Below are 15,703 nucleotides of genomic sequence, written 5' to 3' on the forward strand. Positions count from 1 at the left end.
CCGAGCTTGATAAAGTTGGGATGTTTTGTGGGGGATACAGGAGATGATGGAGACAAAATGGACAAGAATGAAGGGGGAAAAGAAAAATAACACCGCCTCGGTGGATACCAGCTGGATTTTCGTTGGCCCCCTCTGCGGTCGCAGATGTAGCTCATGGAATGTCTTTGCCATTTGTCCAAACCAGCCTCCAAGGTTGAGGTCATTGCTGAATCGGAGATATCAGAGATGCACAGAGATGGGGCAAGCACATCCCCCCCCCGGTCTACTGACTTTATGCCTTAGGCAATGAAGTGCCCTCTTCTACTCTACCAAGTCATCATCATGCGCCTTGCTCGAATCCAGTTCAAAATAGGGGTGCTGGCCCTCTACTAGGAACTGCACGAGCACCATCGTGTACACGAGAAGTTGAGCACGGAATGGTGCTCAGAGAGGTCTCAGCACTTGGTTCATTCGGCGCACTACCAGGCTTATCCTTGTCCGCAATAAATCATTCATGGGCATGTTCACAACCTGCCTTGCTTGAAGTACCCCAGCCGTCCGCTTTTGGCGCCTACATATACAATTTCGGCCACGTTGAAATTCCCTGACGAATACTCCCGTGCAACCCCTTTTCCCATCCCAAACCTCACACCGAGATCTGTCCACCCTACAACCAAGCCTAACTGTGCGTCGGCATTGAGACATCTGCCTTTTTCGAGATGGCGTCCGCGCTGGACCACATCGTGGTGACCGTCTTCTGCTGCGTGTAAAAGTTGATGCCGGGACGCCCGTAAAAGGTGTTGGCACCACCACCCGCGATGCTCTTCTTGTTTCCAGTGAACGAGAACATGGGCAAGGGCACGGGAATGGGGACATTGATGCCGACCTGGCCGGCCTCGATGTTTCTGCGGAACGACTCGGCGGTAGCGCCGGAGCGGGTAAAGATGGCGGTGCCGTTGCCGTACTCGTTGGCGTTGATCAGGTCGATAGCCTCGTCGAGCGTGTCGACGTTCAGGCAGACCAGGACGGGACCGAAGATCTCCTCCGTGTAGCACTTCATATCCGTTGTCACGTTGGTGATGATGGTCGGGCCGACCCAGTTGCCATTGGCATACTGCGCACCAGGGGGCTTCGCGCCGCGCCCATCGAGCAGGATCGTCGCGCCCTCGGCCTCCGCGCTGGCGATGAGCGACTCGATGCGCTCCTTGCTCTGCGGGGAGATGACCGGGCCCAGGTCCGCGCCGGGCTCGAAGCCGCCGTTGATGGTGAGCTGCTTGGCGCTCTCGGCCACTTCGTTGAGCCACTCCTTTGTCTCGCCGACCATGACGAGCGTGCTGAGTGCCATACACCGCTGTCCTGCGGCACCGAACGCGGCGCCTACTACGGAGTTGATGAAGTGGTTCTTGTTGGCATCAGGCAGCACCGCGGCATGGTTCTTGGCGCCCAGGTTAGCCTGTACGCGCTTGCCGTTGGCCGAGCCGCGCGTGAAGATGTACTCGCCGGCCTTGTTGCCGCCAACGAAGCTGACGGCCTTGATCTCGGGGGCATCGAGGATAAAGTCGACGGTGCGGTGGGCGCCGTGGACCACGTTGACGACGCCCTCGGGGAAGCCGGCCTTCTTGACGAGCTCCATGAGAATCATGGCTGCGCCCGGGTCTCGCTCTGAGGGCTTGATGATCAAGGTGTTGCCAGTCACTGTGGCAATGGGGATGGACCACAGCGGAATCATGGCGGGGAAGTTGAACGGGCAGATGGCTGCGACGACACCCAGGGGCTCCTTGTAGGAGCGCGTCTCCATGTCCTTGGCCACCTCGAGTACCTCTCCCTTGAGCAGCTCGGGGGCGCCGCAGGCAGCCTCGGCAACCTGGAGGCCGCGCAGGACGTCGCCCTTGGCGTCGGGGAAGGTCTTGCCTTGCTCGAGGGTGATGCTGGCGGCGAGGCGGTCCCAATTCTCGCGAACGAGGTTGACAAACTTGAACATGATCTGCTGGCGGGCAAGCACGCTCATGTTGCGCCAGGCGGGGAAGGCCTTCTGGGCGCTGGCGACGACGGCCTCGAGTTCGGCATCGGTCATCTGGGGCACGCGGGTGACGAGGTTGTTGGTGGCTGGGTCGTGCAGCTCAATCCACTTGTCGGCCTTGCTGCCGACAAACTCATTGTCGATAAAGTAAGGCGTGTCCTCGGGCTTGGAGATCTTCTCGTGTGTTTGAGGGAAGCTCGTCGCCGTCGAGGACAGGGCCGAGTAAGCCCGCAGCTGTCGAGCGGAGGCGGTAGCTGTGGTGGCAGACAGCTTGGAGGACGGGGCAGTAACTCTGGCGGCTACGCGAGGCCCAGACAGAGCAACTGCCCGGCCAACGCTGGCCGTGATGGCTCTGGAGCGGACGACACGCTGCATTGTGTGTGTGTGTGTGCTGATGTGTCAAGGATCTTTGCCGCAGGAAGAGTAGATAGATGGACGGAGGATGGCGGGGGTTCAACGAAGCACTTTGGTGCTGGTCCAAGTATGTGCCTCCCTATTCGCCACGATGCGGCAAGTAACAATGGCAGGATTCCCCAGTGGTAGCAAACACGCAAGGTAAGCAATAGAACAAGAGGAGGTTTGGAAAGGGGAAGCAGTGGCAAGTTGATGCCGTGGTCGAGGGGTGGGGAGAAGGTCGTGGTGCCGTGTGCGCCTGCCCCGACATCGCTGCTGGCACCTCCCAAAAACCCGGGGCAACCCCTTCTAAGCCGGCCCGGTGCTGCGCGGTGTGGGGAATGCCTCTGCACTACACCGGCGCCCTTTGCTTGCCGGCGGTGATTTTTCCTCAGCGCTGCTATCGGGCCCCTCTCCCCAAGACAGCGTGGCGCTTCCAGCCGAGCCAGGGCCCGGTTGCCCGGGTGCGGTTTTCCACGCCGTCGGGCGCCCTCCCACCAGCCCTGCAGAGCCGGGGCCTATCTTCGGCTCTGCGTCCGACTCGCGACCCGGACGACAAGCTGCTTGTCACGTATCTTGAAGTTGTCCTGGGCAATCAATCAATCCATCAATCAATTCAGGCAATCCGCATGCCTGTTTCTACCTGCCCTTTGCTGAATGCCAGCCGAGGCTATGTAGGTACAGACAGACACCACCATCTCGTAATGCCCAGAGGCAGTGCCGGTCCTGCCCTTCCATAGCCGCCGGGGGCCGGAGCGGCACTGACAGCCCCTGGAGCCCTAGAGCTGCACGTGGGGCGGGGGCTCCCCCGCCGTCTCCTTCCAGCACCGCCAATCAGACTGGACTGCTCCTCCAGTCGGCAGGACTCTCCAAATCAGGTCAGTTGACATGATACGGCATGCAACGAGCTCGGCCCTTCCTGGAGTGGCGTTTGATAGTGGCGCCAGCCATTGATACAGTGGCTTCCATACCAATCTTTCTTCCATCCGACGTCGACGACACTTGTGGTGAGGACAACAATGACCATTCCATTTGGTGATGCAGAATGCATTCTAGCCACATCATAGGTAAGCGTCTATTATTGCAACTATAGGCCGGTCCACATGACCAGCCGGGCGCCGTCTATCGAGCACCGCGCGTCAACGACTTGATCGTCTCGCCTACTGCTCCTCGAAGCTGTACTTGAGCCAACCCCCGAGGGCCCGCAGACTCTCCCAGCGAACGTTCTCGTCAGAGTCCTGCATCAATTCCATGATGCGTGCCTTGATCCCCAGCTTCTCAAGCTGCACCCTCTTCTCGGGCACTTCCTTGACAAGACAGCCAATGTCGTTGCATGCAATCGCCAGCACCGCCTTGTCATTGTCCCAGGGCTTCTTCATAATCTCGGCCAGCTTGCGCGGTATCTGGCCCTGCTCGTACTCCAGGATCTTGCGCGCATTTTCCGCCCAGAAAGTTTGGTGCTTGTGAGGCGGTGACCACCGCAGGTGGCCAGACTGAACTTCGGCGGCGTACTCGTCAAAGGTCGTCTTGGTCTTGCGGTACTCCTCCAGCGTCTCCTTGAGATGCTCCAAATCCTCCAGAAGATCCACGTCGGTCAGGTGGCGACCGCTCACATTCTGCAGAACCGCAGGGAGCCTCGCCAGCACGGCAGTTGGCAGCAACGTGGAGGGGTTGGCGTCAAGCAGGTTCTTAAAGGTCGCTAGGATCAGACGGGTGGTCTTCTCCTTTGGCGACAGCTTCAGAAGCTGTGTGTACAACAGAATGATGTCGTACTCGCTACAAGTTCCGCTATTAGCAAGCATCAAAGTGCCGTGCAGAAGTGAAATACTTACTCGTCCATCTCATCGCCAATATCTTCAGCCTCGAAGCTCAGTTGCCACAAGATGAGCAGAACATGGTAGAGCAGCTGGAGACCGACACCACCGCCAATGCCCTCAAAGCCATTGGCTCTGCTCGATGTGTTTCCACTCCACAAGCTGGCGGAAGAGTCGTTGCTGACACCGGCTGCTTTTCGCAGAATGTCGATGAGGGGGGCAACCGTCTCGCTACGTTGCTTCCAGAACAGCTGCTTCATCTTCTTGGAGTACAGCATGGATGAGTACTCCATGACAGCTATATCCTGCAGGCTGGCATCGCTGGTATCCTTGACTAGGTTGCAGAGATAGCTGATGATGGTAGGGAAGGACTCTTCAGTGACCTTGGACTGGTCTCTTGATCGCGCCATGAGAAGGGATAGTACTGATGAGGTCAGAAGAGGGACGCGGTCTTCCGAGTTATCGGAATGCCCAAGCAGTGGCAAGAAGTGTTTGTAGGGATCCGGGTTCTTGAAGAGTGCGCTTGCGAGACTGGGGACAACTACGAGCACAAGATGAGGATGTCAGTAAGACTGTCTTGATGGCGATCGCGAATGCGCAAGCGCATGCAGAATGGAGATGTGTAAAAGTGATCGCAGCACGGAAAGACACCATGCCACGGGAGAAAATCCGGTGCATGTTGTTGAATAGGGAGTGATACGGAAAGAGCCATCTCCGACAGCGAGGCAGTCGCAGGAAGCTTCGTAGCCACCGGAACAGAACGCTGGGAGCTTGGGAGAGCCGTCCCACGCGCAACTACGATATGGATCGGTGTGGGACTCACCCTGCAGCAAGTCGCTGAGAAGCACAAGTATATATTTGATGACATCGGAACGCTTGCTGGCCGTTTCAATCACGCTGGGTGTGCCCTGCTCGCCCACGAAGAGGCGCCGGTATCCGTCCAGGTCGCCTTCCACGATCTGCTTTCGCTGCTCCGTCCGGACCTTGTCGACCGCACGGATCTTAGCCAGCTGGTCCTCTGTGATTGTGCCTGCACGAGCGGCGCCATCCCAGGGGATTGGTCGCTGGCGGATGTTGCTCTGCAACTGAGCGAGGTACGGCGGAGGGTCGAGAGACATGGTCGGCTCAGGAGCAGCGCGAAGGCTGACGGCCAGGCGGACGTGGGGATTGGACGTGCAGGCGTGCCGTTAAGCAGTCGGAAACCTGGAGGCGCTGAGTGTACGGCGGCGCGGCGGTTGCGGTCGTGGCGGCAGAGATGGCGGCAGGTGTTGGCTGGAGGTGGTCGCTGGTGCACTGGACTGGTTCCCAGGCTGCGACGTAGGTTGGGGGGCTCGTTGCTGAAGCTTGGATAGCGTACGTCGTTGCTGCCGGTGGAACATGGCGGAGCTCCACTCCTAGACAAGCTCAACTCGACTCAGCCAACCCGACCTCCATGCTCCACTGGCTCGGTGGGGCTCCTACTCAAAGAGCTCGAACCAATCACCCGCCTTGGGGCGCCGGCGGACGGCATCTCGAGTTCCAGCGCTCGAGATGCCAAAGCCACAAAGATTTGTACGTTTCCTGGCTCTGCTTCTGGAAGCGTAGGTTGGAAGAATGACGTCAACATCCAAGGAGTCCCAAGACAAGCCGAGAGCCAGCTTTGCGACGGGCTCTCACACGTGCAGCCTGGTCGTCAGAGGTGGCGAGTGCCCAGGCGCACGGTGGAAGAGATCATCGCTAGGGAATTACCTACATCACTCACTGACATCTCGTGTGCGTTTGCGATGAACCGGAAGACTGCCAGCGGCCACCTCAATTGGCCTTGGCGTGGCTTCTCGAGCTGCAGCCTTTGCGTCCTGCGATTTCAAGGCGACGGGCTCGCGAAGGTTTTCGGTGTATCTCAGATGCTCCCCGGGCCGATGCCAGAGTCACGCACGGCCGGCACAGTAACCAGCGAGCAGGAGACACCGTCTAGAGACCTACATACTTGTGATCCTGGGATGCCGCGCTATTCGCATTTTCTCGACATGCATATCGGATCGACAAAGCAAATTCCGCGAATCGCGGACATGGCAATGTCACTGCGGGGGACAACGAGATCTCGATGGATCGTACGACTATCTATTGGGATTTGTGCGCGGCATTTGTGCGCCGCGGTGGGTGGCCATCCTTATGCGTCAATGATGACGTGAGTCTTGCAGATTAGTGGTGCACGCTGCGAGACGCGGGTAGCCGACTGGTGGGCCAAAGACCATGCTCCACGCATCGCATTCTGGGCGCCACCACACGGGAAACGGATGGTGGCGGACGAATTGACAGTGCAGCAAGCGACTTTGCCATCTGAGCGCAGACGGCCAGCGAGCATGGAGAAACTCTTAAGACGAGGACGCCATCTGCAGCGGTCTAGACCAGCACCAGGCCCGACGTGCGAGGGCCTCTGCCTCGCCGCTGATTGGCGGCGGAAAGTCTTGGGGCGGGTTCCGAGGTCGACATTTGGCAACCATGATGAGAGGATGACCGGGCATTGATGCAACCCAGCTGCGGGTTTCACTGGCTGCCGCGGGGGAGATGCCCCGGTGCTCTCGCGGGATGGTGAACGGCTCTTGTCTGTCTACGTATTAATTCTCGGCCTCCCCCCCCAGGACGGGGCGCACGGTGGGTGCGGCCGACTGTGGATGTTGCCATCAAGCAGCGCTGGCTCGCGAGCTGTAAATACACCCGCCCTAGCCAGTCCTTTGCTGTGCTTCCAAAATACCCGTGGCTGTGCACAAAACCTGGTGACTTATTAGAGTCCCTCTCAAAGGTCTAGTCACTGTTTCCTGGCCGTCACACCGAATCCACGTGCCATCAGCTCAGCAGCCAATTATCCGACAAATACCGCGGAGAATGTCCAGCAAGAAGGCACTCGGTGATGCTGGCTTGGACCAGTCATGCAACAAGCCAACCACAACACAACGCCATGCCGGGTCGCATCGGCCTCCGGATAAGCCATGGAGCAACGACAGATACAGCTTGCCAACCGCAGACGAAGACTCGAAATGCCACCCGTGCGAGAGTCCCGGCACAAGCATATCCAGCCTCTGGTAAGGGCTCCCACGACGGATTAACCGACTGCTCACACCTTGGACTTCGCACACTGACGTGATCATGTATGGCAGGTCTCGCAGAAATTCCGACGCCTCGACAGCAAAGAGCAGCCTCAGCTCGACAGGGCCCTCAGACTCGACTGGTGAAAACCACCGAGCCACGCAGACGACGTTGGGCAGCAAGCAGATGTTGTCCGCGATGGCGGAGAACGAGGCCCTGCGGGCGTCTATCGTCCAGCTGGAGCAAGAAAAGACCAGGTTACGAGGGATACTAGCGGAGCACCAGCTCCAACGGCAACGGAGTCCTCAGCGATGCCTATGCGCATCAGGCGAAGGACGGACGACCTGAGACTGTGTTTAGGAATTGATGAGGAAACAGGTACGCGAACACGAGACTGGATACCCCCCAAAAGAAGCAACCACACACACACTTGCACCGATAGCCTGTGAGCCAAGTTCTTCGAGGCAAACGGAACAGAAGCAACAAAAATAATCGGCGAAATAGGGGGAGGGCATCGGCGCATAAATAGTGAACAAATACACACATGGTATACGCAAGCCAAAGGCCAGCGATGTGTCTATGTTGACATGTAGTGGTAATATGTGCCTTCAGCGGCCGTACTCTTTGGCAAAAGAGCGCTCGACAGATGGATCAGATGACCAGAGCCTGCGACTGTTTCGTGGTTCCCGAGTCTGTGATCCGTCTTCTGGTCATTAATTATGGGCTCGGGCACCTTTGCACCATTTGTGGATGAGCGAGGCCGACGCCGTCCAGGGCCGCCCGTCCGGAGGAGCGGCTCCTCGGGCGGGCCCTTGCGGTACCGAGACAATCGATTGTCGCCCGCCGCAACGGCGCTATGCCCCATCAGGCCAAGTAAACAGGTTTCCGGACTGGAGCGTTGGACTTGGAAAGTCGTTCCTGGCAAAACTCTACAGCCAAAGTGCTTGCATGCGCATGCACCCTCCTCTCCGTCCGTCTTGCCGCCTGCCTTGGGGAAATCCGCACGCACGCCAGCCAGCATCAAGCAACCTCGGGTGACTTTTAGTCTTTCGTGGCACTACATAATACTACCCGCGCCACCAGCAGCACGGCTCTCTGCCCCATCAACCCTCGCCTTACTCGGAGCGTCTTTGTACCATCACAGCCTCGCGGCCGGAGACAACAGGACAGTCCCTCCCTCCCACTCCTGAATCGCTGAAGCAGACCACCCAGGTGGCTGATGAACTGTGCAGAATTGACCAGCAGAGAACAGACACCACCGTCGCACAAGATTGAGACGCAGGCCATCTGAGCTTGTTGGTTGCGGGGAAGCAAGACATAGGTGGGTAAGAACAATGCCCATTCATTCTTCTGCGCAGTGGGTGGGTGGGTGGCCCGGACTGGACGACTAGACCAGGGAGTGGTGGTGGTGGTGGTGTCATCATTGAGGCCAGCCGGCTGTGGTGTGCACGAACTTGGGCCTGCCAGTCCTGTCCTGCAGGGCTGCGTGCAGCTCGAGCTGAGCTGGCAACCGGGCAAGGGGTCCAGCCTGGTACACCCCGACCCCGCCCTTTTCCGCCCTGGTCGTGGGTCACTCTGCTGGCTGCCAGCACCAGCCTCCAGCTCCAGGGCTGCTCAATCTGCTAGTGCAGAAATCAGAGGAGGTTGGGTATTCGCAACCCACCCGCGCCGGCCCTCGACCTGCAGCACTTCCTGCACTCGACACTGGCTCACCTCGCCGCGCATTCTCCCTCTCCCTTTCTTCTCTCTTCCTCTGCACTCCCTAGTCTTCTGTGTCACCCTCACCCGCCTTCAGTTCACCTCTCCCGTCGTAGCGTCGTCTGGCCGTCTCTTGTCAAGCCCGGGCGTCGCAGCTTCGCACCCCAGCTACAGAATTGTGGACAAAGGCCTCACTAACACCGCAACTCCTTCGTTGCACGGCGCCAGGCCTGCAACATTGCAAAACACCGCATTCCTTGGCTTTTGAGTTTGCGCTCCCAGTCTAGCCATATTAGCACCAGCCCGCATTCCAGCCGTCCGTCGCCAGAATGCGGTCCTTTGGTGGCATTGCGCCGCTCGCCGCGCTCTTCTTGTCCCCCGTCATCGCGCACCCATATCCTCGCGACAACTGGGGCGCCGTCACCACCACCTGGACGGTGACTTACACCAGCACCATCAGCTCATACTATGCTCCAGCCTACACCGCTCCTGCAGGCGAGAACTGCGTCCCACCTGCCGGCTCCGGCCAGATCGCTTGTGGGCCCATCTGCTGCGCGACCTGGCAATGGTGTTCGGACCCTATCAAGGGCCAGTGTCTCGCCAATGTCGGCCAGAACTCGTGGACAGAAGTCGTGACCACTGGTGTCATCACCACTACCCAGTTCTCGGCACCATACAGGCCAACGAGTGGCAGCTCCATGCCGACGGCCAGCTTGGGTAGCGCGACAACGGTGCCAACTGACAGCCCGCAACAGACCGTCCCTGCCGATACGTCGACCACGAGTGGCGAGCTCAGCAGTGGTGCCATTGCTGGTATCGTCGTCGGCACCATCGCTGGTGTCGCCCTGCTGATTCTGTGCTGCTTCTGCTGCATTGTTAGGGGCCTCTGGGGCGTCGTCGCGGGTATCCTTGGCCTCGGCAAGAAGAAGGATAAGAAGGAAAGAGTCGAAATCATCGAGGAGCGCTACTCTCGGCACGGCAGTCAGCACGGTGGCCGCCCGGTGCACAAGTCCTGGTTCGGTTTCGGCGGAGGTGGTGGCCGTCCTTCGGACGTGGCCTCGAGGAAGGAGAAGAAATCGGGCGGTGGCTTGGGATGGCTGGCTGCCGGTGCCGGTGCTGCTGCGCTCCTCCTCGGCTTGAGGAAGCGTGACGACAAGCGCCGCGGCAGCAGTCACAAGTCCCGAAGCGACTGGAGCAGTTCGTACTACACTGACTCTTATACGGGAACCAGCCCTAGTGAGTCTAATTTTGCCCAGAAATTAGAATCCCTGGGGCACTTTTACTGACCAATATTCTCACTCTAGGTAGCCAGAGCTCCGACCGAAGAACGAGAAACACAAATCGCTCGAGACGTTCAGGACACTCGAGAGCCACGAGGCAGTCGCGCCACTCGAGGCGGTCCTCGCGCATCTAAGACGGTTCCGGGTACTCCAGACATTAGATGACGATGGCTGGAAAGACCTCGGGCGAATAGATGCCTAGCCGTGTTCACGAAGCAATGTCAGATAATGTGCTCGTCGATCTCATACACCTGATGCGAGGCAACGTTTGTTCACAATTTTGGCCCCCTTGTTTATATTTTATTCTCGGATCATCATGTCAATACTGCAACCCTTGTATCTATCCCCTCCCCATGGCGTTTCTGCGGTTGGACACTCTTATGTGAAAAGTGGATGGACGACTTGTTTTATGAGATTTTGCCAAGATTGAGCCGATTTCCCCGATAGACTTTGTATGAGGAGGAGGATGCGCCGATGATGACGATTGAGCGGCGGTTTCACGATTTCTTACACCTTAATGAGAAACATGATTAGATCATACACCCATCAACTACCAAGCTTAAGAGAGGGGATTGTGGTGCGTTATAAAATTGTCAGCTGAGGCCCTTTGCGAGTGTGCACTGAGCTGAGCCGTGTGTATGAAAATGTAAGACTTTTGGACATTGTGCCCGAACTTTGAGTCGCGCCCGCACTCGAGCATCAATCTCGTCACTGCATATATAGGCGCATCGCTCCATTGCACGAGCACACACTGAGCAGCAGCTTGCTACCCCCCGTCTTGGGCTCGCATGCGGCGCTGCCGTGTACCACGTATCAAGAGGCAGCGTACTCTGCAACATGCGTAACAGAATGGCACCCATGTCCTCGTGCATGGTCGAGTTCTCGAATTGCTGGTTTCGTGGTGGCGCCCCAGGGTTTAACCTAGAAAAACAAAATGAGTGGGAGCGCTGAGCGGACAGCTGTGATGTTTGTGTTGTTATGAATAGAGAAAAATGCCGGCCCCCCGCGACTCGGTGGCTTGTGAGGAAAGGTGGTTCACGGCGTTGTGCTGAGTTACGTTTTCTCTAATTAGTGGTGGCGGTGGTCGGTCTGAGCTTTGGCTACTGCCCACGTCCTGCTTATTTGCAGAACCGGAGCCACAAGAATGTACAAAGGTCGCTAGTTTGGAACGAGCATCTATTAAAGCTGTACCGGAGTCGGCAAAGACAGCAGCAGCAGATAGACCAACATCAGATGAGACCCAAATAGTTCGTACGAGCACGAGACCCATGGCAAGACCGCAGTTTCATGAAGCTTGGTTGTTGTTGTTTTTTGTTTTGAGTTCCGTCATTTTTTCGTGACTTTTGGTATTTTTTGGTTTCATATTCTTCGTAGCTACCGATTTTTAATTTTTGTAATTCGGCTACGTCAAAGATGCAGATTGAACCCCGGCGACTCCTCTGAATGATTGAGACCCAGAAACGCAAAAAGAAACCACATTTCCCCACCCTCTAAGACTCATCGACGATGTTGCCCTTCTCCGAGACGTACATGCCGTCCAAGAACTGTGAGAAATGTCAGTATGATTCGAGTGTGTGTCACAGGGGGAGCCTGCAGGCGGTGATGCCCTGTCCCGCCAGCTGATTATGCCCGCAAGGCAGAGGAAAGACGCAGCTGACGGGGTAGTATCGGCCTGCCCAAGGACAAAAGAACTGTCTTGTCGTACCTTACGGATATCCTTGTTCCGGACTCTGCAGATCTGTTGGATGTCGGCGGCGCTCTGGGAAACGTTCTCGAGAGAGTTGCCGGACAGGATGAGCTCATCCTTCTGGGCCTTGGAGACCTCGACGTCGACGCCCTCGTGCATGGTGACCCTCCGGACGAGCTTCTCGCCGATGAAGTTGCGAATCTCGACCTCGTACAGACCGGTCTCGTTGCTCTTGTCGATGTTGACGTTGATGGGGAAATGGGCGTACACGTAACGCATCTTGTACTTGAAGCCCTTGGTGACACCGATAATCAGGTTCTCGATCAGGGTGCGGACGGTGCGGAGGCCGGCAACGGTCTTGCGGGCGCCGTGGTGGATGGTGATGGCGATGACATTCTTCTTGGGCTTAGAGAAGCTGACGGCCATGTGGCTAAGGTCCTTGACGAGCTTGCCACGGGGTCCCTCGACGGTGACGGTCCGGGACTTGATGTGGACCTTGACTGTTCGCGAGCGCCATCGTCAGTATATGGCATTTCTTGCAATTCGGGACAGTTGCATGATGCGCCAGCAATGTGGCCTGGTTGCGCTTTGCCCCAACTCTCTGCCTTCAGGTCTCCTGTGCTTGGCGTTTCGTATGATTGAAGACGGCTGCTTGATTCCAACTCCCATGTCGTATGTCGCCCTGTCGTCGTGCTTCTGTTCCTTCTCCCTAGACCAATCCCTCTTCTCAACTCCTTCCACTGTTCCGCAAGCGCTTCCTCAGGTACCGGGCCACATTGAAATTTGCTGGTCGCTGTGCGTTGTGATATGAACGAAAAGCATCGGCTACATACCTCCCTCAGGAATCTCCAGAGTCTCCTCGCTGTGAAGGTAACGCATCTTGACGGCTTAAAGGGAAGACCTGTAGTTGCGGTCGAACAAGACTGAATTAGTCGGACGGTTCCTTCTCTCTCTAATGCAATCGGCCTGCGACTACTGTTTGCGGTGCAGCGTGCTCGGGTGTGGGGGGTCGAGAATCGGTTGACGTCGACGTGGAAAAGAATTCGGGCTGGGCGAGACGACGACGGGTGCTGCGGTGTATCTGTATCTGGAGGCGTCACGACATACCTGGAAGACTGGCGTTGGCTGGGTGTGGTGATTTGCAACTTGCGCACTGCCTCGAAAACTCGCTGCTCACAAGGGGGGCGGGTGAGGTTCTCGAAATTTTGGGCCTGGCAAAAACTCGGTGGCAGAGAATTGTGCGCAAGCGAGTCACAGCACGCACGCTAGGGTTCTGGTGTGTGCTGCCAGGATGGGGCCTTAGTCAGCGATGCACGGGCCACTTCAGTTTTCCCCTCTCCCAAGCTCCGCTTTTCCTGGGCCTCGCTGGTCCAGCAGAGAGAGACCAATGCTGGCGGCGCAGCGCCCGAGGGTCCTCTACTCTCTGACTTCATCTTATGATGCGGCTCCGAGAGGACGATGAATCCCAATTGGACAGCCAGTACTTTCCCTCATGTTGAGGCTGTCGCTCCGGACCGTGAAGCTTCGACCAGCATTACTTATGCACCACCTCTAGGTCATTGACTTCGCTCCCATCCGACACTTTCAAGCTTGACAAGTCACGACGCGTGGTTCAACATGCGCAGTTGTCGACAGGATTGGCGGCCCTCTTCCCTGGGGCACAAGTGACGACGACCAAGTTTGGAGCCTTTCGTGGTCCACGATGGTGTTGCAAAGGGAGCTGATCCCCAGGCTGGGCTTGTCGCGGAGATTTTCTCTCTCAAGGCAATGTCAATTGCGCGTGCCTGACCTGGGCAATAAACTCCCCATCAGGCTTGCCGACATCTTTCGTGGCGGCACGACCGCGATTACTCGTGGTTGTGGTCGTGATTGTCCTCGTAGGGTTCGCACAATTTCATCGGTATGCATGAGATTTGGCCTTTGCTATGGCCAAGAGCGAAGCATCGTCCATTTAAGCGGACATGGATCTCGAGTGTCGAGGCTACAGACCTTTCGAAGCATCTCCTGTAAGCGGCAACTTGACCCAGCCAAATACTGTGCTAAGTCGTGCAGTGAGTGCGGCGTGGTCTATCAAGCATCTACAGATCATGTCAGCTCTTTTGAGTACCCGCAGGGAGACTGCAAGTTGCAGCCCCACCCAGGCAGGCAAAGTCACTCCGTACCTCGGGGGCTCTCAAAAGTGGGTCGTCCGTGCAGGCTGACGTTGTTCAACGACCGGCGCCCAAGCACTCGACTCCGTGCCTGGGGGAGCTTCCTTGCTGCTGCACCACCTGCAGTGGATCATCAGCCCAGAGCTTCAGGGTGCCGCACTTGTTGATGAACCACGACCGGGCGACAATCCCACGACGTCCATTGCCCCCTCCCTCAATACAAAGACAAGACAAGACACCAGCCAGCGACTCTGTAGCAGGAGGGCGACACCGCTGTCATGTCGTACTTCTTCTCCACCCCCGTCGACATCGACGTCGTCCTCGAGGACACGGACGAGCGCGCCATGGTCGACGTCCGCCTCGACAAGAACCGCCGCGAGAAGGCGCCCCTCTACATGGACGGCGAGAGCGTCAAGGGCGCCGTCACCGTCCGCCCAAAGGACGGCAAGCGCCTCGAGCACACCGGCATCAAGGTCCAGTTCATCGGCACAATAGAAATGTTCTTCGACCGCGGCAACCACTACGAGTTCCTCTGCCTCAACCAGGAGCTCGCCGCCCCCGGCGAACTCCAGCACCCCCAGACCTTTGACTTCAACTTCAAAAACGTCGAGAAGCAGTACGAGTCCTACAACGGCATCAACGTCAAGCTGCGCTACTTTGTCCGCGTCACCGTCGCCCGCCGCATGGCCGACGTCGTCCGCGAGAAGGACCTCTGGGTCTACAGCTACCGCATCCCCCCGGAGATGAACAGCAGCATCAAGATGGACGTCGGTATCGAGGACTGCCTGCACATCGAGTTCGAGTACAGCAAGAGCAAGTACCACCTCAAGGATGTCATTGTCGGCCGCATCTACTTCCTCCTCGTGCGGCTCAAGATCAAGCACATGGAGCTCAGCATCATCCGCCGCGAGACCACCGGCGCCGCGCCCAACCAGTATAACGAGAGCGAGACGCTGGTGCGCTTCGAGGTATGTATAACACAACAAAAGGGCTTCCTGGCCTTGCCCCAGCCGCTCTTGTGCAGATGTGGCTAACATGTCTCTTTCAGATAATGGACGGCTCGCCGTCCCGTGGCGAGACTATCCCTATCCGCCTCTTTCTCGGCGGCTTCGACCTAACACCAACCTTCCGTGATGTCAACAAGAAGTTCTCCACGAGATACTACCTCAGTCTGGTCCTGATAGATGAGGATGCCAGAAGGTACTTCAAGCAGTCGGAGATCTTGCTCTACAGGCAAGCGCCGGACGCGGTTAACAACGCCGATCCCGGGGCCATCGCAACTGTTCCCGAGTCGACGAGACCTGCGCATGTGCCAGCGCAGACTTAAAGACACACGAAATGATGACTCGCTGCGCGGCACGCCAGTGCACACTGGCCGAAATCCATATTTTTGTACATAGGCACATGCCATGGGTCAGATGAGCATTCACCGATACGCAGCGAGAGTAGTTGAGACTGTCTCACACCAGGAGGTTCGAGAAATTTTACAGCGGCGGGTTATTGGCGTTCACACATTCTGTTCTAGTCATTCAAATACAACTAGACCGCGGCTTTTTGTGTCGTGCTTGCAAGACATTGGGACTTTGGCCAGGCTGCCGCGATGTGCGTGAGATTTA

General features: G+C 57.4%; 6 protein-coding genes across 6 annotated transcripts; 3 read left to right on the top strand and 3 right to left on the bottom strand.

Annotated features, from left to right (window-relative positions):
- Window positions 1-430: 430 nt before the first annotated feature.
- On the bottom strand, window positions 431-2,693 carry B0I36DRAFT_323357 (Aldehyde/histidinol dehydrogenase). Its single transcript, XM_046153962.1, has one exon. It carries the CDS (start codon window positions 2,372-2,374, stop codon window positions 659-661), a length of 1,716 nt encoding a protein of 571 aa, XP_046012864.1. The 5' UTR covers window positions 2,375-2,693; the 3' UTR covers window positions 431-658.
- An 859-nt stretch (window positions 2,694-3,552) lies between these two features.
- On the bottom strand, window positions 3,553-5,324 carry B0I36DRAFT_374193 (armadillo-type protein; the record flags this gene model as incomplete). Its single annotated transcript, XM_046160254.1, has 3 exons — window positions 3,553-4,168; window positions 4,225-4,747; window positions 5,030-5,324. 3 exons carry the CDS (start codon window positions 5,322-5,324, stop codon window positions 3,553-3,555), a joined length of 1,434 nt encoding a protein of 477 aa, XP_046012865.1.
- Window positions 5,325-6,892: 1,568 nt separating this feature from the next.
- B0I36DRAFT_119534 (uncharacterized protein) lies at window positions 6,893-7,769 on the top strand. Its single transcript, XM_046148013.1, has 2 exons — window positions 6,893-7,268; window positions 7,344-7,769. The coding sequence occupies exons 1-2, from the start codon at window positions 7,072-7,074 to the stop codon at window positions 7,618-7,620; spliced, it is 474 nt and encodes a 157-aa protein (XP_046012866.1). The 5' UTR covers window positions 6,893-7,071; the 3' UTR covers window positions 7,621-7,769.
- A 1,075-nt stretch (window positions 7,770-8,844) lies between these two features.
- B0I36DRAFT_119547 (uncharacterized protein) lies at window positions 8,845-10,350 on the top strand. Its single transcript, XM_046148014.1, has one exon. It carries the CDS (start codon window positions 9,300-9,302, stop codon window positions 10,254-10,256), a length of 957 nt encoding a protein of 318 aa, XP_046012867.1. The 5' UTR covers window positions 8,845-9,299; the 3' UTR covers window positions 10,257-10,350.
- A 1,390-nt stretch (window positions 10,351-11,740) lies between these two features.
- B0I36DRAFT_243562 (ribosomal protein L6, alpha-beta domain-containing protein) lies at window positions 11,741-12,816 on the bottom strand (the record flags this gene model as incomplete). Its single annotated transcript, XM_046149993.1, has 3 exons — window positions 11,741-11,794; window positions 11,956-12,437; window positions 12,771-12,816. 3 exons carry the CDS (start codon window positions 12,814-12,816, stop codon window positions 11,741-11,743), a joined length of 582 nt encoding a protein of 193 aa, XP_046012868.1.
- Window positions 12,817-14,365: 1,549 nt separating this feature from the next.
- B0I36DRAFT_243798 (vacuolar protein sorting 26) lies at window positions 14,366-15,414 on the top strand (the record flags this gene model as incomplete). Its single annotated transcript, XM_046150005.1, has 2 exons — window positions 14,366-15,055; window positions 15,136-15,414. 2 exons carry the CDS (start codon window positions 14,366-14,368, stop codon window positions 15,412-15,414), a joined length of 969 nt encoding a protein of 322 aa, XP_046012869.1.
- Between the last annotated feature and the right edge of the window lie 289 nt (window positions 15,415-15,703).

This window comes from Microdochium trichocladiopsis, assembly GCF_020744255.1.
Source record: "Microdochium trichocladiopsis strain MPI-CAGE-CH-0230 chromosome Unknown B0I36scaffold_5, whole genome shotgun sequence".
In the NCBI taxonomy this organism is placed as follows: Eukaryota; Fungi; Ascomycota; class Sordariomycetes; order Xylariales; family Microdochiaceae; genus Microdochium; species Microdochium trichocladiopsis.

Bases quoted from the DNA above. Each gene is read 5' to 3' on its own strand.
- B0I36DRAFT_119534 (XM_046148013.1), top strand. From the start codon at position 7,072: ATGTCCAGCAAGAAGGCACTCGGTGATGCTGGCTTGGACCAGTCATGC. The intron at 7,269-7,343 runs GTAAGGGCTCCC...CATGTATGGCAG, and splicing joins ACAAGCATATCCAGCCTCTG to GTCTCGCAGAAATTCCGACG.
- B0I36DRAFT_323357 (XM_046153962.1), bottom strand. From the start codon at position 2,374: ATGCAGCGTGTCGTCCGCTCCAGAGCCATCACGGCCAGCGTTGGCCGG.
- B0I36DRAFT_119547 (XM_046148014.1), top strand. From the start codon at position 9,300: ATGCGGTCCTTTGGTGGCATTGCGCCGCTCGCCGCGCTCTTCTTGTCC.